General features: G+C 36.1%; 2 protein-coding genes across 2 annotated transcripts; one reads left to right on the plus strand and one right to left on the minus strand.

Moving 5' to 3' along the window:
- Positions 1-3,517: 3,517 nt before the first annotated feature.
- On the plus strand, positions 3,518-10,572 carry chrnb3b (cholinergic receptor nicotinic beta 3 subunit b). The gene is made up of 6 exons (XM_065273404.2): positions 3,518-3,730; positions 4,534-4,685; positions 6,151-6,195; positions 7,315-7,424; positions 7,514-8,387; positions 10,423-10,572. The coding sequence occupies exons 1-6, from the start codon at positions 3,670-3,672 to the stop codon at positions 10,564-10,566; spliced, it is 1,386 nt and encodes a 461-aa protein (XP_065129476.1). The 5' UTR covers positions 3,518-3,669; the 3' UTR covers positions 10,567-10,572.
- A 183-nt stretch (positions 10,573-10,755) lies between these two features.
- Positions 10,756-25,787, minus strand: itga6l (integrin, alpha 6, like). The gene is made up of 25 exons (XM_065273393.2): positions 25,432-25,787; positions 24,917-25,044; positions 22,703-22,794; positions 22,381-22,618; positions 21,884-21,994; positions 20,428-20,644; positions 20,122-20,327; positions 19,952-20,046; positions 19,674-19,801; positions 19,314-19,403; positions 19,150-19,214; positions 16,602-16,747; positions 16,358-16,501; positions 15,588-15,703; positions 14,597-14,753; positions 14,420-14,503; positions 14,258-14,337; positions 14,048-14,122; positions 13,821-13,923; positions 13,009-13,185; positions 12,614-12,724; positions 11,776-11,886; positions 11,590-11,688; positions 11,292-11,417; positions 10,756-11,075 (listed from the first exon to the last, which is right to left on the minus strand). The coding sequence occupies exons 1-25, from the start codon at positions 25,611-25,613 to the stop codon at positions 11,019-11,021; spliced, it is 3,138 nt and encodes a 1,045-aa protein (XP_065129465.1). The 5' UTR covers positions 25,614-25,787; the 3' UTR covers positions 10,756-11,018.
- Between the last annotated feature and the right edge of the window lie 694 nt (positions 25,788-26,481).

Below are 26,481 nucleotides of genomic sequence, written 5' to 3' on the forward strand. Positions count from 1 at the left end.
ATTTTGATGATTATAACTGAAAACTAAGGAAAATCCCAAATTCAGTTTCTCAGAAAATTAGAATATTGTCAAAAGGTTCAATAACAAAGACACCTTGTGCCACACTGTAATCAGCACAGAACACATGCAAAGGCCTTAAAAATAGTCTCTCAGTCTAGTTCTGTAGGCTACACAGTCATGGGGAAGACTGCTGACTTGACAGTTGTCCAAAAGACGATCATTGACACCTTGCAAAAGGAGGGCAAGACACAAAAGGTCATTGCAAAAGAAGCTGGCTGTTTACAGAGCTCTGTGTCTAAGCACATTAATAGAGAGGCGAAGGGAAGGAAAAGATGTGGTAGAAAAAAGTGTACAAGCAATGGCGATAACTGCACCCTGGAGAGGATTGTGAAACAAACCCCATTCAATTATGTGGGGGAGATTCACAAAGAGTGGACTGCAGCTGGTGTCAGTGCTTTAAGAACCACTACGAACAGACGTATGCAAGACATAGGTTTCAGCTGTCGCATTCCTTGTGTCAAGCCACTCTTGAACAACAGACAGTGTCAGAAGCGTCTCGGACTGGACTGCTGCTCAGTGGTCCAAAGTTATGTTCTTTGATGAAATTAAAATGTGAATTTCCTTTGGATATCAGGGTCCGAGAGTTTGGAGGAAGAGAGGAGAGGCACACCATCCACATTTGGGGTCCCATGTCATCTGCTGGTCATCTGTTGGTCCACTGTGTTTTCTGAGGTCCAAGGTATCCCTGTTCTTAATTGGCCAGCAAACTCGCCTGAACTTAACCCCATAGAAAATGTATGGGGTATTGTGAAGAGGAAGATGCGATATGCCAGACCCAACAATGCAGAAGAGCTGAAGGCCACTATCAGAGCAACCTGGGCTCTCATAACACTGACCAGTGCCACAGACTGATCGACTCCATGCCACGCCACATTGCTGCAGTAACTTAGGCAAAAGGAGCCCCAACTAAGTATAGACCCTTTTACTGTTTGTACACAATGATGACGTGGCAGCGTATGCGCGCGCATTTAGGCAACGGAAGTATCGTAAGAATCAAAAGTGAAGCAACACAAACAGTAAGTTATTTTAAAAAAGTTGACTTTATGAACATTTTCAACACAGCTACCAGATCTGTGTACTATAGGGGAGTGGATAGAAGACGTTAGCAGATGGCCAAAAATAAAGTTGCCAGATACATATATACGTATATTAGTATATTATATTTGTGCAACCAAACGCAACAACCAGACAATTTGATGCTGGGAAACCGTTTTAATAAACTTTCTGAGTTGCTACCACGTTAGAACCAATGGGGAATAACAACACTTCCGTTGCCCAAATGCGCGCGCAGGCTATTTGATCACGTGAGCTGTAAAAGGGTCTATTGAGTGCTGTAGATGTTCATACTTTTTAGTTGGCCAAGATTTCTAAAAACCCTTTCTTTGTATTGATCTTAAGTAATATTCAAATTTTCTAAGATACTGAATTTGGGTTTTTCCTTAGTTGTCAGTTATAATCATCAAAATTAAAAGAATAAACCTTTGAAACATATCATTCTGTGTTTAATTAATGAATATAATATATATATATATATATATATATATATATATATATATATATATATATATATATATATATATATATATATATATATATATATATATATATATATATATATATAAAGTTTCACTTTTTGAATGGAATTAATGAAATAAATAAACTTTTTGATTATATTCTAATTATATGACCAGCATCTGTAGATGGTCAAATATGTGGGTGTTTATTGGAATATAGATCTTAAACCTTTATCTCACACATTTGCATGTACTGTTATTTAATACACAGTTCCTGTTTTCCTCCCAATTCTACACTTAAATTGTAGTCCTGATGCAGTTTCTTCAGTATTTGTTTGAAGTCATTATTTACATACTGATATCTGATTTGTGGTCTGTCTTTAGGTGGATAATGGTGGATGAGCTTAATCATAATGTTGTAATATGATGATGATTAGGTGGAAAACAATTAATTAAAACCATGAAAAATGATTCTGCCATTTCTGTGTTTTAATGAAGTGCATTTTGCCACTCGCAAATATATGCAAAATACGCAGCTGTTAGGCAGATGGCATCTTTTCACATTATAGTCTCAATTTCACCAATCACTGGAGTTTAGACGGCAGTATTCATTTCTCAAGACTCTCTGAGATTTTCAGTGTTCATTTTTCATGACTGTGGTTTACAGGTGAAAAAGTGAAGTCAAGGGAGTGTGCAAATGGAGGCGGAGATGTATTATTTAAAGAATGACTTTATGAATATTTATGTCATTTTGCAGTTTTACTGCCTCTCTTCTGAAGTCAGCAGTCTATAACACACAGGCATGCAGACACACGTGTGGTGTGGATAAAATAAGATGTGGTGTACATAATGTGAATCAGAAACCTTTAAATCAAAATGACAAATGCAATAGCACAACTCTAAAAGTGTATCATGACCTTATTCTTGATACTTTTGATCTCATTTTGGGTGATTTATGTCATCTGTACATTCTTATACATTGGGATATCTATGCACATCTGATTAGGCTATTAGATCATGTTTATGTGGATCAAGTGAAGGTTTATATTCAGAATGATAGAGAATCGCATCACATGCTACGACATGAGAAAAAGTGAGACGAACCCTCTCTGAGGCCACAGCTGGTCCCAACTGGAGCAGAAAATCATCTGAGCTCAGAATGCAGCCATGAATACAGAGGAAAAATATTTGCACGAGCTACTGCTTGAGTGTGTTTTGGGAAGGGGGCTGTTGATGTTTACTACTTGTAATAGTTAATAGTATTAAAACATCATACTTATAGTAGTGTATCTCCTATTACCCCTTACCAGAACACATGCATGAGAATATCAAAAAAAAAAAAAAAATGTAATTGAAGTTTGTGACTCACATCCTTATAGCACGCATCTTATGAGCTTTTCTTGTGAGAGCATTTTTTTAAGTGACATTGGTGACGTAAAGAGTTCAGTGCATTTAAATTTGGCAATACAGAAATGTAATAGGCCTATGTGAGGTTTTAAATAAAGATCTGACAAAGTAAAGTTAAGATAATGTTTTTAACATTAATCATTGGTAAGTTATTAAAACATAAAATATAAACATATTAAACGTATATATGTTTCATTAAAATTATACAGACCCTGTATTACAACTCAAGTTAAAAAAGCAAAAACTATAACAGGCAAAATATTTCTGGTATGTTATTGATGATTTAATATAAGAGTTCTTGCTCATATCAATCATGCTTATAAAAGATACAGCAACGCACAGAGTGTATCGTATATTTTAAATATGCACATAAAGCTTTTACTCCAGTTGCTGTTGGTTAACTTTTACAATAAATTGATGATGCTACTGAAAGTGCTGATGTTGATCAGTTTGGAGAAATTCATCTGTTCCTTTAAGCGGGCACGCGCTCCTCCCCTCCCTTCCTGTGGTGCGAGTCAAGCGCGTGGCTGGACTCTTTCTGAAAAGCAGCGGCTCGATAAAACGCTCTGTTTTTTTACTTTAAATAATAACTGCAACTTCATAATATTATAAAAGTGAATTCTAAAGTACAGTGGAATGCGTGCACGTTTAGTTTGTGTCAAGTCAGTTTAAAATACTTAATTACAAGATGCTGTTGGCGATCGTTATTTTTGTCACACTGTTTACTAAAACTATCGCCAGCACGACTGGTAAGTACAAACTTATTATCCTCTTTTTATATTATTATTTTTTTGTTAGTGGGTTATAGAATATATTTCGGTTATCTACTTATCAATTCCCACATAAAAATATTACAGTACTACAATATACTGGTATTTAGTTTACCATGGTAAACATCAGTAAAATTTCTAACATATTGTTTGTAGTATTACAGTTTTACAATAGTATTTAAATAGCCTACACCAAAAATATTATTGCAGTTTATTCAGTCACTATAGTATTTACTAAAGTAAATACTAAAGTATATTGCAGTATTTTTATGTATGTTGATAATTATTTATGTTCAATCTTCACGTACAGTATACAATAAAGTATATATAAACACCAATAATCTGTTCCTGAAAAGGGGTTATGTCTGTGTGCTTTCTTATATATTTACATATAGTCTGCCTGTGTGTGTGTGTGTGTGTGTGTGTGTGTGTGTGTGTGTGTGTGTGTGTGTGTGTGTGTGTGTGTGTGTGTGTGTGTAGTTGATGAGTGTGGATGTCCTCAGTTGAGGTCAGTGTATGACACTGTCATTGGCCTTCTGCTGACTGTCAATGCAGTATCTGGTTTATATCATTGGTTGTCTGTAATTTTATTTTACCTTTGCTCACATGACTCTGTTACTTTGATTGTAAAAGTGTTAGCATTTATTCAGGTACTGAAAATAACCCCTGTTTTCTAAACAAGTCCTACACTATTCAGTAATGAACATTACCTGGTCAACTGACAGTTAACTTAATTTCATTATTCTTGGAATGTATTAAAATCATTGTATGTTTGTTTTCAGCAGGTAAAGGGTTTGTATCTCTGGCGGAGAGAGAGGATGCTCTGCTAAGGGACTTGTTTCAGGGGTACCAGCGCTGGGTCAGGCCTATTCTGCATGCAAACCACACTGTTAAAGTCCGCTTCGGCTTAAAGATATCTCAGTTAGTAGATGTGGTAAGACAACACACTAATTCAACTTTTTAAACTTAATTCGGAGGGACAGCTGATGGCTCTGTGTTGATCCCTGTCCATGGTGCTGAAACAAATCTGCTGTAGCTGTCCATGGTTTTGAAATACATTGATAAATAAAACCTTTATATTTCTCTATATTAGACGTTATCTGTTTGCTTAGAGGAAATGCAGACAAATATTTCTGTCCTACTGCTTCCTACTATATTTTTGTCACATCTCTATTCTTTATTCTGGCTTGCTCTCTCTAAAAGGGTTTTGCTGTTCAGAAGACTTGTATGATGGAAGAGTAAATTATTAACAGAGCAGAGATCCAGTGAAGCGTTATTTTTTGAAAAGTGTGCCTTGATAGTCTGTGATTCAGCCACAGAGTGAAGTTATCAGAATTTAGCTTGTTTTTTAACTGTTCAGCATTTATTGTCAGGTATTAATTTCATCTCATGTGCTTGCCCAAGCACAGGGATTCACTTACATATGAACCACAGCCACTGTAGAAGTAAATTTTTTATTCAGTGTGTTAATGCTCTGTTATGGTATGATTTTGTCAATGCATGCTTTATAATTATTTTTTATTATTGTATGTACTGTATATGGCATTGCAGCATGAAGATTGCTCTAACTATGAACAAAAATGATGACTAACTGATATTACACCATGCAATCTGATGGTGTCTAGCAGAGGAGGGCTCAGATGTGCTTATTTGTTCATATTGATATAAACATCACCTGAGGGCAGGAGTGACCAAGTGTCTCATAATTCAATGTATTAAACCCCTTTAAAGTGGTTATGATGGACATTTATCTAAAGAAATGGCCGATGCTTTTGAGTAATTGAAATAATAACAGGAATTGTCATTATGGGCTGAATAACCTGTCAGTCCGACTTTACTTTATGTATCTCATAATTTCAACAGAAAGCCAGAATGCTGTTTGCTTTCTGGATAATAACATTAACCTTTTTTCGAGTGCTTCTTTATTGCACTATCTTTGAAGTTTATTTAATTATGTTTGGGAGGAGCATGGCCATGTAATCCACCCAATTATGAGGTCTCTATATATATAGCCGTCCCTCACCTCTGTCCAGTGACAGTTTTTGCAGCATCCCTCCTTCACCCCATCGCCTGACTTTCAGATGGTATATATATCCCCGACTAAGGCAGGGGGGAGTACTGGGTTCAGGCTTATATTTCCGTGCTCTGAGCCCTCCCCTCGGACAGCATGCAAAAAATGCTTAATTATCATATTTGATTACTTGTTAATGCAAACTTGTGGACTATAGTTGGCTTTAAAAAGCACAAAATGCTAGTTAGTTGACATAAAATGTAAATTATTATTAATAATGATTTAATGTGTGTAATTGAATATATGTTAATTTATTTATATTACTTAAAAAAGGGCTAAAATTTATTTACAAAGTTGTTGTTTATGGTGTTATCTCCCTCTGTTTTAGGATGAAAAAAATCAGCTTATGACCACAAATGTGTGGCTTTGGGAGGTAGGTAAATTCAAACACATTTGGGTGATTCTCGTGAAATTAGACTTATGAGGTGTCATGAAACAGGATAAAAAGTAAATGCAAAGTAAGAGTATCAAAATAAGAAGCATACAGTTACAAACATCTCTTCATTGCACATGATTTCAAATGACGACATACAAACCAAATTTTTTTTCCACATTTAAGGGAAAAATTTTCATTACCGCAATGTGTCCATGACTGGATTTGGGTTCTTTGACATGGAAATATTTATCATTAAAAAATCTAAAAAATAAAAAGCTTCAGTTCATGTTATACTATAAAAATTTACAGTAAAGAAACATGTGGTATTTGGTGATCATTGGTGAAAGTAGACAAAATAATAAGGAATATAAATGTGTCCAAGACCAATTTTCTCATCCTACGCAAAAATTTTCAATAATTGTTTAAGCCCTCAAGGAACTAAATTTTTCAAAAAAAAAAAAAAAATTATAATAATATATAATAACTATATATATATATATATATATATATATATATATATATATATATATATATATATATATATATATAGTTTGGAAGGGACTTAATTGACTGTGACACTCAAGATGGCTACCAGGTAAGCAGTTCTTATTTTTTCTCTCCATATAAAAGTTTAAATTTTGTTTTTTTTTAGTACCTTTAGTTCTCATTACCAAAACATGAGTTTGTAAATGCTTATATTTAATGTAATATCATGTTGAGGTAATGATACTTTTTGATAACTTTAATCTAAAAAATTTAAATAATTCTATAGGAAATATTTTTTAAATCCTCAAAAAATAATGGTTATAGTTCAGACCTTAATCTTACATGTGCAAAAAAATTGGCTTCAAGGGTTTTCTTAAAAATCTGATGCTGTACACCTTCTAAGTCTGGATTTCGTGAGAGTCACCCATTTGTATAATAATTGTTGACATAACTAAAGTTTTGCAGGGTAAATTGTTGTACACTGTAAAATATATAACTATAATAAAATATACAGACTGTTCAAACAAATCAAATGCGACTTCACATTAAGTAAAAAAAGTGAAACCAGGATTGAACCAACATTATCAAATCAAACTTAATAAAGTTCAATATTATCATCTGGCTTTGTAGGAGTGGATGGATTATAAACTGCGTTGGAACCCTGAGAATTATGGTGGCATCACATTTATCCGAGTCCCGTCAGAGAGCATCTGGCTCCCAGACATTGTTTTATATGATAAGTAAGTTGTTGTCATTTGTGTTGAAACCAGATAGAACTGATGCATTTTACAAATCATTTCATTAATGATGTCATCCTGTCGACTTTCAGTGCTGATGGACGTTTCGAAGGCTCACTTATGACCAAAGCCATTATAAAGCATAACGGCATGATTACTTGGACACCCCCTGCTAGCTACAAATCAGCCTGCACCATGGACGTCACATTCTTCCCATTTGATCGTCAAAACTGCTCCATGAAGTTTGGCTCGTGGACATATGATGGAAACATGGTTGATCTTGTCTTAGTCAACCAGCAGGTGGACCGAAGCGACTTCTTTGATAACGGTGAATGGGAGATCCTCAGCGCCACTGGTGTCAAGGGCAGCCGACGCGATGGCCACCTTTCCTACCCCTACATCACCTATTCTTTTATTCTGAAACGTCTTCCTCTCTTCTACACGCTTTTCCTTATTATTCCTTGCTTGGGACTGTCATTCCTCACAGTGCTGGTTTTCTACCTTCCTTCTGATGAAGGAGAAAAAGTCTCTCTCTCCACCTCCGTCCTGGTGTCCCTTACTGTCTTCCTCCTGGTCATCGAAGAAATCATTCCTTCTTCATCCAAAGTCATCCCACTGATTGGCGAGTACCTGCTCTTTATCATGGTCTTCGTCACCCTCTCTATCATCGTGACGGTGTTTGTTATAAACGTGCATCATCGTTCCTCGGCTACTTACCACCCCATGTCTCCATGGGTTCGTTCGCTGTTCCTCCAGAGGCTGCCACATTTGCTCTGCATGAGGGGAAACACAGACCGCTATCACTACCCAGAGTTGGAGCCCCAAAGCCCTGACCTCAAACCCCGGAGCAAAAAAGGACCAGGTCCTGAGGGAGAAGGTCAAGCTTTGATCAATTTGCTGGAGCAAGCCACCAACTCTGTTCGCTACATCTCACAACATATTAGGAAGGAGCATTTCATTAGAGAGGTAAGATATCCTGATTAATACATAAATAAATAAAAAATTCATGGTCTTGTTTTTGCCATTTTTGGTGCATCTGGCATCAAAGGAGGATATTGTTTTAAAAGTTACCTATAGGAAAATGATCAAACATGAGAGCTGTTTAAATATCTAAATGTTTCTCCTAGACATATGGAAACTTTTGCTTCAGTTTCTCTGATCTTTACCCTGATTTTAAAAGAAAGCTTAACCACATCTCAAACAGAAATGTTTGTCAAAATACAACAGTCTGCATTTATCATTTAAGTATGCATTAGTCAAACAATTTTTCGAAACAATGTAACCTTATCTATACTATCCACATTTACTTATATATACTTATGCTGTATGTCAACAACAATCTAATTTTTATCCTTTTAGTTTTTCAAAGAAATTTTATGAACAACAGCCCAGACTTTAAATTGATACTAGGTTAATTCACTTAAAACCGGTATTTAAAATATAAGCAGACCTTAAAGTCTCTTGTATCCTCACAATTTTCCTCTGGGTATACATGACATTGATGATGATTTGTGGTAATAAGGTCACTCTGGCATCAGTGATACTGATGACAATGATGACAAAGCCAGGGATAATGATGACATTTGATGTTTGCTAATATCTATGTCAGTGATCATCATGATGACTATCTGATGCTTAAAGGGACACCACACCTTTTTTTTTGAAAATATGCTCATTTTCCAGCTCCCCTAGAGTTAAACATTTGATTTTTACCTTTTTGGAATCCATTTAGCTGATCTCCAGGTCTGGCTGTACCACTTTTAGCATAGCTTAGCATAATTCATTAAATCTGATTAGAATATTAGCATTGCCCAAAAAAATAACCAACGTATTTTTCCTATTTAAAACTTGACTATTCTGTAGTTACATTGTGTACTATTCTGTAGTTACATAGTTACATTGGCGTAATAATCAAGGACTTTGCTGCTGTAACATGGCTGCAGCAGGCGTAGTGATATTACTTACTAATAATAATAATAATTCGTTACATTTATATAGCGCTTTTTCTCAGTGCTCAAAGCTCTTTACATATGAATGGGGGAATCTCCTCGACCACCACCAATGTGCAGCATCCACCTGGATGATGCGACGGCAGCCATATTGCGCCAGAACGCCCACCACACACCAGCTTATTAGTGGAGAGGAGACAGAGTGATATAGCCAATTAGTAGATATGGGGATGATTAGTAGGCCAATGGGCAAGTTTGGCCAGGATGCCGGGGCACACCCCTACTCTTTTTCAAATGACATCCTGGGATTTTAAATGACCGCAGAGAGTCAGGACCTCGGTTTAACGTCTCATCCGAGAGACGGTGCTTTTTGACAGTATAGTGTCCCCGTCACTATACTGGGGTGTTAGGGCCCACACAGACCACAGGGTGAGCACCCCCTACTGGTCTCACTAACACCTCTACCAGCAGAAACCTGTTTTTTCACAGGTGGTCTCCCATCCGAGTACTGACCAGGCTCAACCCTGCTTAGCTTCAGTGGGCAAGCTGTCTTGGGCTACAGGGTGATATGGCTGCTGGTGCCTGAAAATAGTCTCCTGCCATTGAAAATTACTAAGGGGACTATTTTCGGCTGCTGCGTAATATCATTGCACCTCCTGCAGCCATGTTACAGCAGCAAAGTCCTTGATTATTACGCCAGAATGAGAGAATAGTCCTAGCCATATCTGCCTAGAAAATCGCAACTTTTAATTTTCTGTCGGTTGTACTACACGATGTAACTACAGAAGAGTCAAGTTTTAAATAGGAAAAATATCAAAACTCTTAAATATTTTTTAGCGCGATGCTAAATGGTCTAATCAGATTCAATGGATTATGCTAAGCTATGCTAAAAGTGGTAGCGCCAGACACGGAGATCAGCTGAATGGATTACAAAACAGTAAAAATAAAATGTTTAACTCTAGGGGTGCTGGAAAATGAGCATATTTTCAAAAAAAGTGGTGTCCCTTTAAGAAGTATCAACTATGATAATGATGATTTTTTGGCTCTGCCAGGTTGTACAGGACTGGAAGTTTGTGGCACAGGTGTTGGACAGAATCTTCCTCTGGGCATTTCTTACCGTGTCTGTACTGGGCACCATCCTCATCTTCACACCTGCCCTGAAGATGTTCATGCGCACTTCTCCTCCTTCACCATAAAACAATCAGTAAACTACACCCAAATCGCTAAGTACACACATCCTTCATATCACACTTAGGAAAACATATCCTTTCAACAATATTACATTCAAAGAAACACATGGTTGGATTTGATGAACACACTGTGTTCTTTCATTGTGTCAAATACACTCTAGAATTAACAAGAAATGTTACCACACACTTAAAATATTGTTCAATGAGCCAATTCACATGTGATTACCACTAGTAGAAAAATAAGTGATCCGATAGACTAGTACTGTTTTATGAAAAAATTAAGATTTTATTTGTAGATAATTTAGGTATACATGTTCGTTTACAAACAACAGTAGAAAAGTTTTGATATGTTAAAAAAAGAAATAGGAAAAATTAAGATTTATTTTTGACCTGTGCAAAACCCTCCAAAGAAGCAGCGAAATGTCTTGCACTGTTTTTAAGTCACTTCCTTAGTTGTCCTACATTGATGGCTTATTCATCTTGTCGTTACACATTTCACACTTGAAGCAATTTAACTGAGGAGCACAAAACGAAGCAAATTAGTGCTAACAAATCACTAATATAGGCAGCAACATAACAAAATGCATTTCTAAATCTTTTCTTCACTTAGTAATGCTGTTTCAGATAAATGTGTTTTTCTATCCATGGTATTTAAAAATGTATATATAGGTTATATATTATTTTGTTTAGGTAAGGAATGAATATTATGAATATACACATGTACACATTACCTTCCATATAAGATAAGCCAGCAAGACCGTTAACAGCAATGCAGTCACTACACTGAGTAGAATTACCCACCACGGGACCCGGCTGAGCAAAGCTGGTTTCTTTTCAGGAAAAACAGTTAGCCTCACCTGTATTATTCATAGAAATATTTGTTAAAAAGCTTACATTGCACAATTTCCTCTTGCAAATCACATAATGACTCTACCCTGTGGGTATATAAGTATTACTTTAAATATAAACATTATTCTATGCCGTCATGCACAATATATGTTTTAATACTAATCTAAAGAATAACTTAACCTTTGTCTTAGATGGTCGGATCCCAATATTCTCAGTAGTACCATTTAGGCTCAAAGACGCATCCAGTACAATATCCAAATAGTTCAATGAGCTATACTCCTGTAAAGCCAAACATTTTAAAGTTTCTTTTCACAGTAACCAGAAGTTAATTATTTTATATTATCTATTACATCTTTTAATAATTACCTGCAGAAAAGTGCTGTTCCATAAGCGAGAGTGAAGAACAATAACTGCAGTACTGTCCACTGCCTGAAGGGGGCACTTTATCTCCACACATTTTAACTCATTAGCACACGTCTGAGATAGCAATTAAGACGAATAAAACAAAAACTCAGTAACTACCTTTAGAAAAACCTTTGATTTAAGTTTTAAAAACAAAATATACTAATTATGAAGTCTAGGCTAAAGTACATAATCTAATTATGAGATTAGGAGCATCAAAAATAGATTTCACTTTAATATCCATCTTTGACATGGCCTGACTCCTTAAAGATATCAAGGTTAAATTTTCACAGAATATTGACTTTTATTAAAAATGACTTTAGCTGGGTTTTCACAGACAGGGTCAAAATTGTGTCTGAAAGGGGACATGTCATGAAAATCAGACTTTTTCCAAGTTTAAGGGCTATAATTGGGTCCCCAGTGCTTCAGTAACTTAGTTTTGGTAAACCATTCTCTGCAAGCATGTGAAAATATAGGTCATTGAAATTTGGCTCCCCTTGTGATGTCAGAAGGGGATAATACTGCCCCTTAATCTGCACTATCCAACCATGGCACTTCCATTTAGTGCAGAGATCAGCTCATTTGCATTTAAAAGGACACACCCAAAACTGTACATTTTTACTCACACCTAAAAAGTGGTAATTTTACCATGTTATATATTAATAATTTATATGATATTTTGAGCTTAAACTTCACATATGTACTCTGAGGACACCAAAGATTTATTAAAGTCATAAAAAAGTCTTGTGAAATGTCTCCTTTAATTTTAGAAAACTACTGTCTAAAGAAATCCATAAATTACCAGGGTCTTGTACTTTCTGGAGTTTCCAAAAAAAGACAGGAATCCACTATCGGTGCTGAAAGCCTCCTGTTCTGATTCGCGGCCAATTTCCCGCCTTTCTCTGTTTAATGCCTAAAGAATTGACACAGCCAAGTTATAAATCACATGATGACTGAGCTTAAGGTGTGTATCAGTACATATCAACTACGGCACACATGTTTATGTCTTTTGATGTGACGTGCAATTTAGTTTATTGATCTCAGATATGACTGTTATATAAAGGAGGCATATAAAATGTGCAGTGTCCCCAGGACAGGAGTCAAGAACCATATATCATATAGGGTAAGCAGTAAAAGTCGAATGAATGGTAGCTCATTTGATTTATTAACAACAATGTCAACAACTTCATGGATTACCTTATTATTTTTTAGTGGGTTGATCTGTTCTGCAGGTGTGCAGGGAATTATGTTTTGTTCTCGTCCAGTGACCTGCACAAGGTACAGAAGCCATTTTCCGTCTTTGGTTTCTTTGGGCCACTGGATGTTCAGCACAGTAGAAGTGAATGACTTCAGGGGCCGCCCAATGTTAACAATCTGACCCACAAAGAAATTTCACAAATGCAACATCAATAGGGCTTCAAGCTTTAAATATAAAAATTCAACAAAATATAGTTACAGACATAGTAGTTTTCAAGTTATTTACAAGATTATTTTATATTAGATATGATAAAATTACACTAATAAACATACCAACATGGACCATGAATTATTATAATCAATTATTTGTTATCTTGCTATTGCAACGGCTTAAAGGTGCATTGTGTATAACTTTTAGAGCATTTTTAGAGGAATCACTGTTTGTCCCTTGGCGGCTACTATAGCTTCACTATATATTTCGAAAGGGAGTGGTAAGTGTTATGTTGAAGTTTTTAGTTATTCAGAAAGAAGTTCAATTCCACACCGGAGCTCAGAACGATAAACTCTTTACTTCATATGCCACACATTCTCACAACGCATGCGCACACCCTGAACCCCGTAACCTCGGTTGCCTTGGAAACCGCGAGTAAGAATACAACAGTAAGATGCGGCCTGAGCCATTGCAATTCAGTCTCATTGATAGATGGCGCTAAAAATATACCCACTGGACCTTTAAGAGTGATCATCAGTATTTTTTGTTATTTTAAAGATCCCTTTCTTTTAAAGCCAGCTGTGGGAGATGGAATACCAACCCTAAACTCATATTGAACCAATGAACCAATTTCGTCTTCTGATTTAATTGTTTTCTCATCTCTCACTTCTCCTCCAAAAAACAGTTGGGAAGGTTTGGCAAGACTACAAAGACAAATACAGATCAAAGATGTATTTGCAAGTGGAACAGTACTGTAACCAATTAAAAACAGAAATTGAATCACAAGTGTTGTGAAATCCATTTCAATGTTTGTATTTTAAGACTTACCCAAAGACTTCCAGGTGCATTTCAAAGATAATTTTTGCCTCTGCAACAACTAGTGGAATATTTTGAACGCTTATTCTAAAACAAAGAAAGCCCAAATACAATAAATAAACAAAAAAGATAAAGAGTGCAAAAACAGACAAAACAAATGTTTTCAAGCTTCTATTGATAAGGATATGTATTTGAGAAACAGAAAGGCAAGAATTGTCTTACGTTTTGAGTGACATAGTAACATTAGCCCCTGTTATTCTCAAAGAAAGTCTGTCCGTATTTAGTATCAGAAAGAATGAAACCTAAAGTTGTTTAAGAGAACCTGGATTAGTAGACTGTCACTGACTCTTGCACTTAATAAACTAAAACTAGATTTCCACTTACCTCCGAGTCTCTTTTAAAAGGATTTCCAAGTTGGCAATCTGCCTGTGTCCTTTTTTCATTGGCTTTACACTGCACCTGTGTTTGCTGCACGGTGATAATAAATAATATTAAATATTTGTGAAATGTGTAGTCACACAATCATATTGGTTTTCAAATGCCCTTAATTAGGAAACGTACACTGTTTTTCTTCAGTACAATTGATGATAAGGGCAGAAACTCTGGAAAGTTTACAGATAGTTGACTCTGATGTGCATCATCTCCACCTTTGTTGGTTACAGTAACCTCCAGGGCAACATTTTCATCACCGGGTGAGATGACAGGAATATGATTTTCCCTTCAACACAAAAAGACACGCCCACAAGAATAGCTTAATTCTTTTGTACCCCATTCAACAAGATGGTCAGGATGTGCCAAATATAACAAAGTAGCAGAAGGGTTGCCAAATTTGTATTTAGGTATATTCAAATCAAATCAAGTGTTAGATGTGTTACTACATGCAAGTTTAGGAGCTTCAGTATAACTTTAGCCAAATATCAATAACGCACTCTTTTCCCTTAAAGAGTACCTAGACTATGAACACTGTGTATGCTTAAGTACTTTAAATTTGCATTCACTCCCCAAAAAAATGTCAAAATATACCCCTGCTGTCACTGGGGCTGTACCCTTTCAAAAACTACATCTTTTTACCTAAAGTTTGCATATTAGAACCTCATAATTTTTTATTAGTATATAAGTGACTCAAATATACATATTAGTATCTCAAAGGTACATGTATACATTTTTTTTTACCTAATGGTACATATTAGGACCTTTTCAGAGGGTTCTGCCCCAATGACAGCTGGGGTACATATTTTGACAATTTTTCCAACAATGCACTACAATAATCTATTGTACTTAAAAAAAAAAAAAAAAAAAACATTATGTAATACTTAATTATGTTTGGCGCAGTGCATTCTGTTTCAATGATGTGTAATGATTGTTGCGAAATATTACTACAGTTTACTAAATGATATCTATCTACTATAGTTTTTTTATGTGAGAATGTTTTACTCTCCATTCCACCTCTTAAATCATATTTATTTGAATCATCTCTCATGATCTGTCTTTTAAATGCATAAATGTAGATATAAGAGTTCAAATGCACAGGGCAAATAAATAATGTTATTACATGGTTAGAGGGTTGCACTTTTCCTGCTCTTGCTCTTTGTTGCAGAAGCTGTATTGGAGCTGCAGGTTACTCTTGCAGATGTTGTCACTTCCACAGCCAGCATTCATAAAGATAAACTGAGAAACAAAAGTGTATTACAGTATGTGATACAGAAAGATATATGGAGCTCCGATGCAAAAAACGCTTAAAGCCACCTCTGTCAAAAAAGAGATAATTATATTAACTAAATCACATACACTTAATCCCTGCCTCAGGCTATTCAGAAAAATAAGGTTTGTTGACAGAATCCATCAAGAGTCTAATAAAAATAAACAATAATTTACATGTCAGACCACTTAAATGGTTTTTCATCTGAGCTCTGCAAGAGTATTTGCTCATTGAGTGTAGTTGACGTTAGAAAAAGACCCCACACAAGCAGATTACATGTCAACTACTGTATAGTTTCGCATTTTGAATTTATTTGGCTTTAACAAGAGTCATACTGTATTTTGAGCAATATTAAACCAGTTAATGGAAAATCCAACTCCAGTCACTATTATAGTGTTTTAATCTTTTTAACAAATATTCACATTTATTTTCATTTAATTGTTATTTTAAATTCTCATTCTCATCTTAGTTTTTTATTTCTATATAAAGCATACCTCTGTGTATGAAATGTGCTATACAAATAAACTTGCCCTGCAAGTAGTGGTAGTAGAGTGGTAGAATATAGTTTACTGTATTATCTGACCCTGCTGAACATGTTGAAGCATATTGAAAAATGTATTTACCTCTGCTTTAGTTGTGTTTTCTTGCAGAGAGTTGAGTACAGGCTGTAGATCAGGGAAGTTTTTGAAAGTCTGTTTAGGGCTGTCGGGTGGCAAAGAAACTGATAGTCCAATGGAAATGCTTGTCAGCTTGTCCTGGATTTCTCCCTGAAACAGTGTTTTCATCCTACGTTTTAAATTGTGATTTTATAACAGTAGTAAATCAGAAAGCATGATATTAAATTTTTACAGCTTATTTTAAAAGTACCAGCAGTCTGAGCCTGGTCTGGATACACTGCTTTTTTCCCTGTCTGGGCAGTTCATGGAAACCCTGTTCAGGATCTATAAAGACCACTCGTGAAGCAAGACCCCATGCTATGTGCGCTGTATCGGCCATTAGGTTGTACTTGATCCCTGTAGGAAGGTTATTTATCAAATATGATTCTGCCACTTTACAATAAGTTAATAATTTTATTCATATGCAGAAGAAGTTATTGCAAAAAGCTAAGAATGAACAACTATTTATTAATGTTAGATTCTACTTGGATTAATAAAAATTTTAAATTAAAACTGTTTCATTTAACTTTAATTCTATGTGCATTTCTAGTTAACAAACAATAAATCATAGTATATTTAAAGAGTTTGGCTCCAAAACGCGAAAAACGCCATAAAAAAAAATGAGTTACCGACAAAATCAGTATTGTATCAGGTGAGTATTTAAAAGTAAATCCTTCATTTTACGCAAAATCCAATATCAGCAGTGTTATTCTGTCAACTTTTCTCCCTTTTTTCCCAAAACGCGATTAACGCCACTCCTCCTTCTCTGCAGAATGCAATAAATCCACTTAACCAATCACAGCGCACCATTCCACACACTGTAAACAACAATGGCGGCATGTTGAATACACAAGGAATCCTAGTTTTCCTTATCTACTTTGTACTCCGTTAAAGGTGCAAAAGAGGATGTTTGTTTTTTACATTTTTGCAATATTACTTGAAACTGTCTTTACTAAATTATAAAAGACTATTTATTAGCTGCACTGAAAGTAATATTATTAATATACGTCATCTGTGCACAAGATAGGGCCTTAAAAACATCACCCAATTGCTCATGCGGTCATCGCATAAGTGATTGGCCCTCTGGCTTTTCAATCACTGCCATTACGATCCTTGTGAGAGACGTGCGCGCTTCAGTAACTAAACACATGCGACGCATGCGCATAGCGCATGAAACTCCGTCTTAAGTTTCGTTTTGTTTTCATTGTCGATCCTGCTTTCCTCCTCGAATTTGCACCACGGTAGAGAAGAAACTCGAAGGAGGACACAAAAGAAAGACTTTTTTAAGCTGCTGGGAATAGGAGAAAATTGTCAGAAGAACGTAATGTAAACAGAGTCGTTATTGGAGAAACATTTCAACGATGGAGAGCAATGAAGGAACAGAGAGGTGTCAAGACAGACGCGCAGTTCGCAAAATTCTTCCCGACAGGTAACAGTGATTATTCTTTCTTTGGGGAATAATTATTGTTGTACTGTTATTCAAGTATTTTGACGTTGTTCTTGTACTGTAGTTGTAAGGCAGTGACCAGTCTGCTACATGCTAGTTGAAATGGGAGTAGCGTAGACTGATCTAACGTTTTAACGTCTTATTTGTTTATTATCATCATTTCACATAATGAATCTACTGACGCGAGTCACGCGACACAGCATATGCCGGTGTTAAACAAACACTCGTGTTCAAATATTCGTGCACGAGTTTTGGAAGGCGTTCCCTAGAAATGAGCTGTGAAGGAGGGATGCTGTTCTCATGCGCTCATTTAAAAAACTCAGTAACCGTTTTTGGATTCTCAGTCGGCGAAAAACATCCTCTTTTGCGCCTTTAAAAACAAACAAACAAAAACAAAATAATACTTTTAACTGCATTGATAAACCTGTGGTGGTTTTCTGTGACGGGGAAGAAACGTAAGCCATCAAAATCGAAAAATTTACGCGAGAGGCACTCCGATGAAGGAAAAATGTTGGCTGTTGCTTGTTCTCATACAACAGCATCAAGCTTCTGTCATGCTAACACATTGACCACAGCAGATCTTATGAAAAACTTTCCATTATTTCACTCAAAGTCAACGAAAATCAAGCAGGACCAAAACATTTTACAGCTGATCGCTGTCAAAAAAGTTCAGCGACAACGTCCCAATGATGACAGAAGCAATGACAGTGTTCTGAATATAACAAACTAAGTGTTTCGATTAATGCCATTAATGTTTTTTTAGTCAGTGTACACACCTAGTCAACTAAATAAATATAACATGGCAAAGATAAATGCACATTTATATATTGATTCAATAGATTTATAGCATTTTGAAAAAGAAATGGATATCATTTTAGATTTTTTTTTCATTTTGCAGAAAAAATTATTAGTTTTTATAATAAATCTTTAAAAATTATGGATTTGAATTTTTTATGTTTTATAACCTAATGATGCTATGTAAAAGTTTGTAACAGAAAATAGTGGTTTTCATTGGTATAGAAAACACATTTTTACCAAAATAAGTCAAAATGGATTTATTGTGTTTTAGAACCAAACTCTTCATTTATAAACTGATTTAAAATCTGATTATTTATTGCTGTTTATTGTTAATTCATTACGCATAAAACATGGAACGCATGGGTTAAAGTTAAAACAGTTTGCTTTTTGTCAACCACCAATGTTTGCCAACCACACCCAGCCTGCATGACTCACATTTAACTATGAGATACGGCTGCATTCATGATTGTTTGATATTGAAGAAAGCTGTTTGGAAAACAGGGAATGGACTCACTCATTCTGGGATTGTATGTCGCTGGCTGTGCAGTGTAGGAAAAGCAGGACTGTGCTGTAATGATGCTGTTAGATTTTTATTAAAAGAAGTATTAAAATGCCAAAAAGTACAGTAAATGCAAAGGCGGGAATATGTTGGTGCATCACATTTTGCTGTTGCCTCACCATGGGTTTGTCTTGCAGTCCTGTGCTTTGAAGTCAATACTTTTAGGTGTTAATGTCAAGCTCTTTTCAACATTTACCACGGGTTTAGCCCTTTAAATAAAAAATGTGAGCTTAGTATTCAAAAGTTTACAGAATCTCAAAATTGAAAATAAAACATTTATGAAAGTGTTTGTAAAATTTGGTGAATGCCATAGTGAATGTATATATCCTGAGCCACCACTTATTGTATAAAATTTTATAAAATTAAACACATATATGTCTCATTTTGTGTTAAAAAAGAGAAAGAAACAGGAATGGGTAATTGTAAAAAGTTCATTTTTGGATGTACTAACCCTTTAAGAAACTTAAATAACTACTCACCTGTAAATAAGTAAAGAATCTGAAAGTGAACCTACAGCAAGGTCTGGATAGCCATTGCTGTCCACATCCATATTTCCAGCCAAAGAATAGCCAAACAATTTGATACCATGGTTCCCAGCATGCAAAACCTAAAAACAGAATTGTTTTGAAACAATGCAACCTTACACAAAATAAAAAACTGTGGTATGAGTCTGTCTTCTTATAGTACATGCATGCATTTTTAAGTGCTTAACATCATCATAAAGGATAAAGTCGCCCCTGTGACAATTCTCGCACACCTGCTGTGGTTTTTGGTGGAAGCCTGTAGGTGAACCATGATATACATATGCTCGACCATTTCCAGAATCTTCATAGGGGGAGCCCACTGCAAAATCTGTTCATTGGAAGAGATCAGTTATCATACAGTTGCAAGGAAACTTAAAGCCCAACATAAGACTTTTCTATCAACCTTGGTATCCATCTTGATTGATGTCCCCAGTATTTTCCACTGCTATTCCAAACATGGAGTCTCTTTTACCAGTAAGACGCACAGGATTAATTTGGTTCCACTGTCGTGCACCACCCTGGTTGATGTAAACATACACGGCCCCTCCCACATCTTTGTCCATGTCTTTTTCGGAGAACTGGGGTGCCCCCACAACAAGGTCATCCCACCTGAAGCAATAAGGAGGTTTACTCAAACAGTCAAGTCCAAAATGCCCTGATTACTGAAATTGTACAATAGCATCCTGTTGAGTCATAAGTGAGAACTCACCCATCAGCATTTAGATCAAGCACAGTGAGGTCATAGCCAAAAGAAGAGGCCAAACCTGGACCCTGAAGAATATATTCTACTGTTAAGCTTTTTGATGATGATTTTTCATCTGGTCTAAGCAGCACAACCTCGCCACTGAGATTTGAGCGTGGAGCACCTGCCACTATATTCAGCTCTCCTTTCCTCATAATGTTCATCCCGCTGTCTAAAGAAAAGCCTGAGAGACGACAGAGGGAAAGCAGATGATAAATACATGATATCAGATTTAAAGAGGTCATATCATATTTGTTGAATTATTTTTGTACATGTGCAATGTAAGTTGCTTTTCTAAACGAAAAACAAAAGTATATATTATCTTAATTGTTCATGACCATTTTATACATTCTCTTTAATTAAACAGCCCATTGTGTGCTACACCGCCTACACTAGTTATCCGTCATAGTTTTAAACGTGGGATCAGGTAATTAGATATAACAGCATCTATCCTGCTTTTATCATAGTTTAGAGTTTTGTATATTTCGAGGTCCTTTAAACTTTTTAAACTCAACACAACTAAGACAACTTAATTTCTCACAATATGACCCCTAATACTACATTTTACTGCTGCTGATGCATACTCATGTAATATCGCACGAGCCGGAGTGTGATATTGCTCTATATCCAGAGGCAATACAGCCATATCGCACGACTACGAGAGCGATTTGTACAATAGTACAATAAAAGCCTTTTTTTGGTGTGGAACTACTTCCTTCCTACACTGAAAAAAATTATTCATTCAATTTACTCAAGGTAAGTGGTTGAAATCAATTTATTTAAGCTACATTTAAACAAAAAAGATTACAAAAGTACAGTAAAATAAAAAACTTAAGCTTAAATAAATTGATTGCAACCGCTTACCTTAAAAAAATTGAGTAAATTGAATGCATAATTTTTTTCAGTGTATATAATGTACTAAGTCCTTGTTGCACTTACATTTTTAAGTTTGATCAACTTGAATTTACAATTAATTTCAAATTTCTGGAGTTGCTATAAATCATAAAATAAAGTTGAATTACATTATTTCAACTTTATTTTATAATTTATAGCACCTTCTCACTACACAGTAAAAAGTAAAAGTTGGATCTACTTAAAAAATTACTTTGGTATCACTTAAAAAATTAAAAAGTGAGAAAATTTAAGTTGAGCATTTTTTTTTACTTTTTAGGTGTTACAAATTGAAGGAATTTTAAAGTGGATCCAACTTTAACTTTTAACAGTGTAGTCAAGAAAGTTAAAATTAATTGAAATTTCAAATTGATTTAACTTAAAAATTTAAGTGCAACAAGGCATTGAAGCCCACTACAACATATACCATTTTCAGCTCTTTGTTTTGAATATCTTAGCTAAGTTACCAGTTGATGTTATTGCATGTGATGGAATGCAAAATACAAACTCAGGAGGTTTTGTGCATGCTCACCTAAAAGGCTGCTGATGCCGACAGGAATAAGATCTTCTTTAAACCGAAACTGATCTCCTGTTTCGAAGGTCTCTAAAGAGAAATCATCAACAGGCTCCATGTGCACAGTGCCTTTAGAATGAAAGAAAAACATTATACATTGTAATTCTCTGCATTATTAGTCTATTTTGTTATCTAATTCTTTTAAATTTACTGTACTGACACTTTAATTGAATAGTTTTACTTTAAAGGTGGGGTGCATGATCTCTGAAAGCCAGTGTTGACATTTGAAATTATCTAAACAAACATGACCCTACCGCAATAGAATCTAGACCTTCTTTTGATAGACCCGCTCCACACATATGCAACCCATGCAACAATGTCCATTAGTATACACGCCACTTACTGCTGATTGGCTACAAGTGTGTTTTGGTACTCGGCCCGACTCCCTTTTCCAGTGTTTTTCAAAAATCATGCACATTAACAAACTGAACTCTGTCTATAAAGCCATGTCATACCTTTCCATTCGTAGGCTCCTGGAGCTCCGTAAACAACATATTTGCTGTCTTTGGTAAATGCTACTGAAAGGCCCTGTTGACAATACCCAAACATGTGTTTCTCTGCTGAACGAATCCTACAAAATGTCCTTGAGTCCTCACCATCCGGATCCAACTTAAGATCTTGTTCCATGACAAAACATCTACCCAAAACCACCTGATTAGTAAGACTCCAGTCTTGAAACCTGTGCGCACAAGTCTAAATAAAACACCATACATACATTAAACATAGGGTATATATCACGAAGTATAAATGTAGCTTTAAGCATCATTTTTTACTTACCACTACTTTTCCGCCAGGTCCCTGACTTCGCACACGAACCCCCAACCACTGTTTCTCTCTGTGGTCTTTTCCTGCCCTCTCCTTTGAACGAACTTTCAGTTTATAGGAGATAATGTATAATAATAGTTATCAAACACAAAGCGCTGTGCTTATTTACCAAAATTAATAACACATTTTAGATAGGGGAGAGTGGGGTAAAGTGAGACATCGGGTAAAGTGAGACACCCCCTGTATCTAGGCAACTGAACACATTTGTGGTCCTATGACCATTAAGTTTTTAAGCCCCTCAAATTTCCCCTTGGCCATGAAGGACAGGACCTCATGCTGCTGTGGTTGACATGTTTTTTTCACAAAAATATATTTTTTGCTTGTAAAAGTAAATTTTCTTGCTGTCAACTTAATCAACTGTTGTGCCAAAGCAAATTGATTCAGGTAGAAAAACTTATATCACACATGTTTATGAACTACCAACATATAAAACCTTGTGTTGATGCTAGCTGAAGATTAGCCTGAATTTCCAAGAGAGAGAGTTTTTTTCCAAAATGTGGTGGTGGGGTAAAGTGAGACAAATGATGTGGGGTAAAGTGAGACATGAGGCACAAGTTCAGTTTAGTCTAAAACATATTTTAATGTAATATTACATTACATATGTTTTATTTTTAATGTTATAAACATTGCAGAAAAATCATTATGCCTAGTCAATACACCAGGAAGACAGCCTGGGGAAAAACACCCCTTGAGGAGATGGAGAGTGCAGCTGCTTAGGTCAAGGAAGGAAAGAATTCTCTAATGCTATGTACACACCAAACGCGAGGCATCATGGTACTGTGGGTTCACACCAGACACAAGTTCAACAATTTGCGCAAGTAGATTACATACAAAGTCAATGCAAAGACGCAATCAGACACGTCCTCGCATGTGGCGATGCGAATGACGTGATATGGGTGGCGCGTTTTCCACGAAAACACGCGCTATTCGCCGCAAACATGTCTTCGCCCAATTTGAAAATATTCAACTGTCTAGATATTTGCACTGCCCCGCATTTGGTGTGTACGTAGCATTATTCACTCTAGATTACTCACGGGATTTAACATTGTGTCATGCAAATTTTTCGTTCGAGATAAATATTTTCAACTTGGGCGAAGACATGTTTGAGGTGAATAGTGCGTGTTTTCGCGGCAAATGCTCCGCTCATATGGCGTCATTCGCATCGCCCCAGGCGAGGATGCGTCTGATCGTGTCTTTGCATTAACTTTGAATGTAATCTACTTGCACAAATCGTTGAACTCACGTCTGGTGTGAACCCACAGTAAGAGCAGCTGCAAGGGATAGAAATATTGATAGATGGTTCTGATTGTCTTTTGCGCTGACCCGCAGACACTAGCTGGCTCTAATGGTCCTTTGTTCTGACCCCCAGACTGCGTTTTAATCTAACTGGTTCTATATGTCATTTGAATGTTAATTAAAAAAAATTGAATTGTCGGAGCCAATGGTCTACAGTGGGCAGCGCTCCTACATGTGGTGCTTTCACACTTTCTGGGAGTTCGATTCCCGGCTCGTGGTCATTTGCCGATCCAATACCCTTCTCTCCTCCCTGTACTTTCCTGTCCTCTCCAAAACTCACTGTTAAATAACGGCAAAAACTGGCCAAAAAATATAACTTTTGAATTATGTTATGTTGTATTTGATTTTGGTTCAGAGTTACTGTACTTTCAAGTGTTTAGAAAAATAATGTTCTTAATTGACCAATCCCCTTGATTCTGTTACTAGTCCAACATAAGTTCTGGAATGTGTGGTTGTCAAGCTAGCCGTCAGGATTTTATCTGTTACAATATGTGCTGTTATGGTAGTTTCAGAGTGTAAAAAGTAAGTGGATCAGTTTACTCCGAGCTGGTTCACTTTACCCCCTTGATTTTTCTGGTCTGTCTCAGTTTACCCCTAAGCTGGGGTAAAGTGAGACACAAGACCACTTTTTTTAAAACAATCATATTTTCACTGCTCTTCGTCCTGAATACATTCTGGTAATTTCCATAGCTAGGAAACATCCTGAATTAATGGGAAATGTGTAAATTTGACTGATATATCATTTTAGCTCGCTTAGAGGGGAGCAAATGTAAAAAATGTCTCACTTTACCCCACTCTCCCCTACTACTAATTATTAAAAAGAATATTTACTAAAGCAAAAGGCCTGCACAATGCACAACCACTACTAACCTTCAAGGTCAAGAGGGATGCGTTCACAATCATCAGGTTTTGTGGTAAATTTACATCGGTACAGACCTCCAGATATATTGGCATTTTGAATAGGAAATGCTTTTGCACGAGGGGCTCCGATAAGCAGACTGGGGATGCACATGATGAATTTAGGTCAAGTGCATAGCATCAACAGTTTAAGAACAGAGTCTAAACAAATATTTTATTTAATATTATATTAGCCATTGTGAATAAAACAATATAAATGATGTTTTCAAATAAATCTGGTCTCATACATTATACTATAAGAAACAAAGGTTTAAAACGACACATTTTCTGTCACTGGGGTGGTAGCCTAAGGTTCCATTTTGTACCTGTATAATAAACATAATATAATCTTGTACCTTTTTGGGTATATTACTGTACCTTAAGGATCTATTGTGTTCTATAACACACTCCATAAAAACATTGATTACATTAAAATAAAGGCAGCAATTTGCATATGTAAATAGGATTAAAGTGTTGTAATCTCTCACAAGCGCTCGTCAGAGGGATCGAGCTGGTGGTGCATGGCCATGGAAAATCCAAAATAACTGTTCGCCTCCCCGTTTTTCCTCATGGGGCTCTGCGTGTCCAAGTTAAAAGCAAAAACATGCGGCAGCTGAGCGATGGTGAGCATCCACGCGGTCACCATCGGACCCCAGAGCCTTGAGTACATGATGGTCCCAGAAGAAAGACTACCGTTTGAAGTTAAGACCAAGTGACATTATGGTTATATAACCCGTAGCGGATGTCTCGCCGGAGGGTGGGATAAAGAATAACTGTACAATAAAGATAGTTAATGTTTACCTTTACTTGAAACCCGCGCATGCCCTTTCATTCGCAAACACTCCCTGGCAAGTTTAGTCACGTTCAAGATATGAACCCGCGTATCAATAGTGAGGCGAATTTGTATATGCGAGATAAACTTCTGCTGTAGATGGAGTTAATTATTTTGTGCTCTGTGCAGTCACAGCCATTCAAATAAATATGCTTTTATTTAAGTCATATACCTCCAAGCTAAACTACATTGTTTGGCTGTTTGTTGTAATGCAAAAAATCTGTTTTGTCCACTTATAAAAAGTGTCATAGTGTGTGTGGTCAGAATAGCGCAATTAAACAGTGCAGCACTAGATGGCGCCAGAGATTTATGCAGTGAATATTATTGTCATCATTTTTGACACGGGTAGGTGGAATGTGTGTATGCAGTGTATCTCAGCTTTTATTTACTTCAGAGTCGCCCACTGTCCACAACAATGCTTTCAATGCTTTATTGCAATAATTTCAACTAATTTTCAAAAATGTGACACATCTTGATTTTAGTGGTTTTAGCCCATTTTAATGCTTGTTTGGCCTTATTAAAAAAAAATGTAAGTTGTTTTGAGACCTTCTTAGAAGTTATTTAAGGCCACCTAGAGAAATACACTAAAGAGACAAAATAAATCTTTACAACAGTAGAGGTTATCCAAGTACCTGTAATAATGGCTGTGAGTTTAACTACAAAAGGATGCAATATTTATTTTTCTCTGGAAAGACTGAAAAATACA

The sequence above is a fragment of the Paramisgurnus dabryanus genome, chromosome 16 (genome assembly GCF_030506205.2).
Source record: "Paramisgurnus dabryanus chromosome 16, PD_genome_1.1, whole genome shotgun sequence".
Lineage (NCBI taxonomy): Eukaryota > Metazoa > Chordata > Actinopteri > Cypriniformes > Cobitidae > Paramisgurnus > Paramisgurnus dabryanus.

What these genes read in the sequence shown, in the direction of transcription:
- chrnb3b (XM_065273404.2), top strand. Translation starts at nt 3,670, where the DNA reads ATGCTGTTGGCGATCGTTATTTTTGTCACACTGTTTACTAAAACTATC. An exon ending in AACTATCGCCAGCACGACTG is followed by an intron (nt 3,731 to 4,533) that starts GTAAGTACAAAC and finishes GTTTGTTTTCAG; the next exon opens with CAGGTAAAGGGTTTGTATCT. An exon ending in CAAATGTGTGGCTTTGGGAG is followed by an intron (nt 6,196 to 7,314) that starts GTAGGTAAATTC and finishes CTGGCTTTGTAG; the next exon opens with GAGTGGATGGATTATAAACT.
- itga6l (XM_065273393.2), bottom strand. Translation starts at nt 25,613, where the DNA reads ATGTACTCAAGGCTCTGGGGTCCGATGGTGACCGCGTGGATGCTCACC. An exon ending in TCCACCAAAAACCACAGCAG is followed by an intron (nt 19,802 to 19,951) that starts GTGTGCGAGAAT and finishes TTCTGTTTTTAG; the next exon opens with GTTTTGCATGCTGGGAACCA. An exon ending in TGGTTCAATATGAGTTTAGG is followed by an intron (nt 13,186 to 13,820) that starts GTTGGTATTCCA and finishes TTTGTGGGTCAG; the next exon opens with ATTGTTAACATTGGGCGGCC.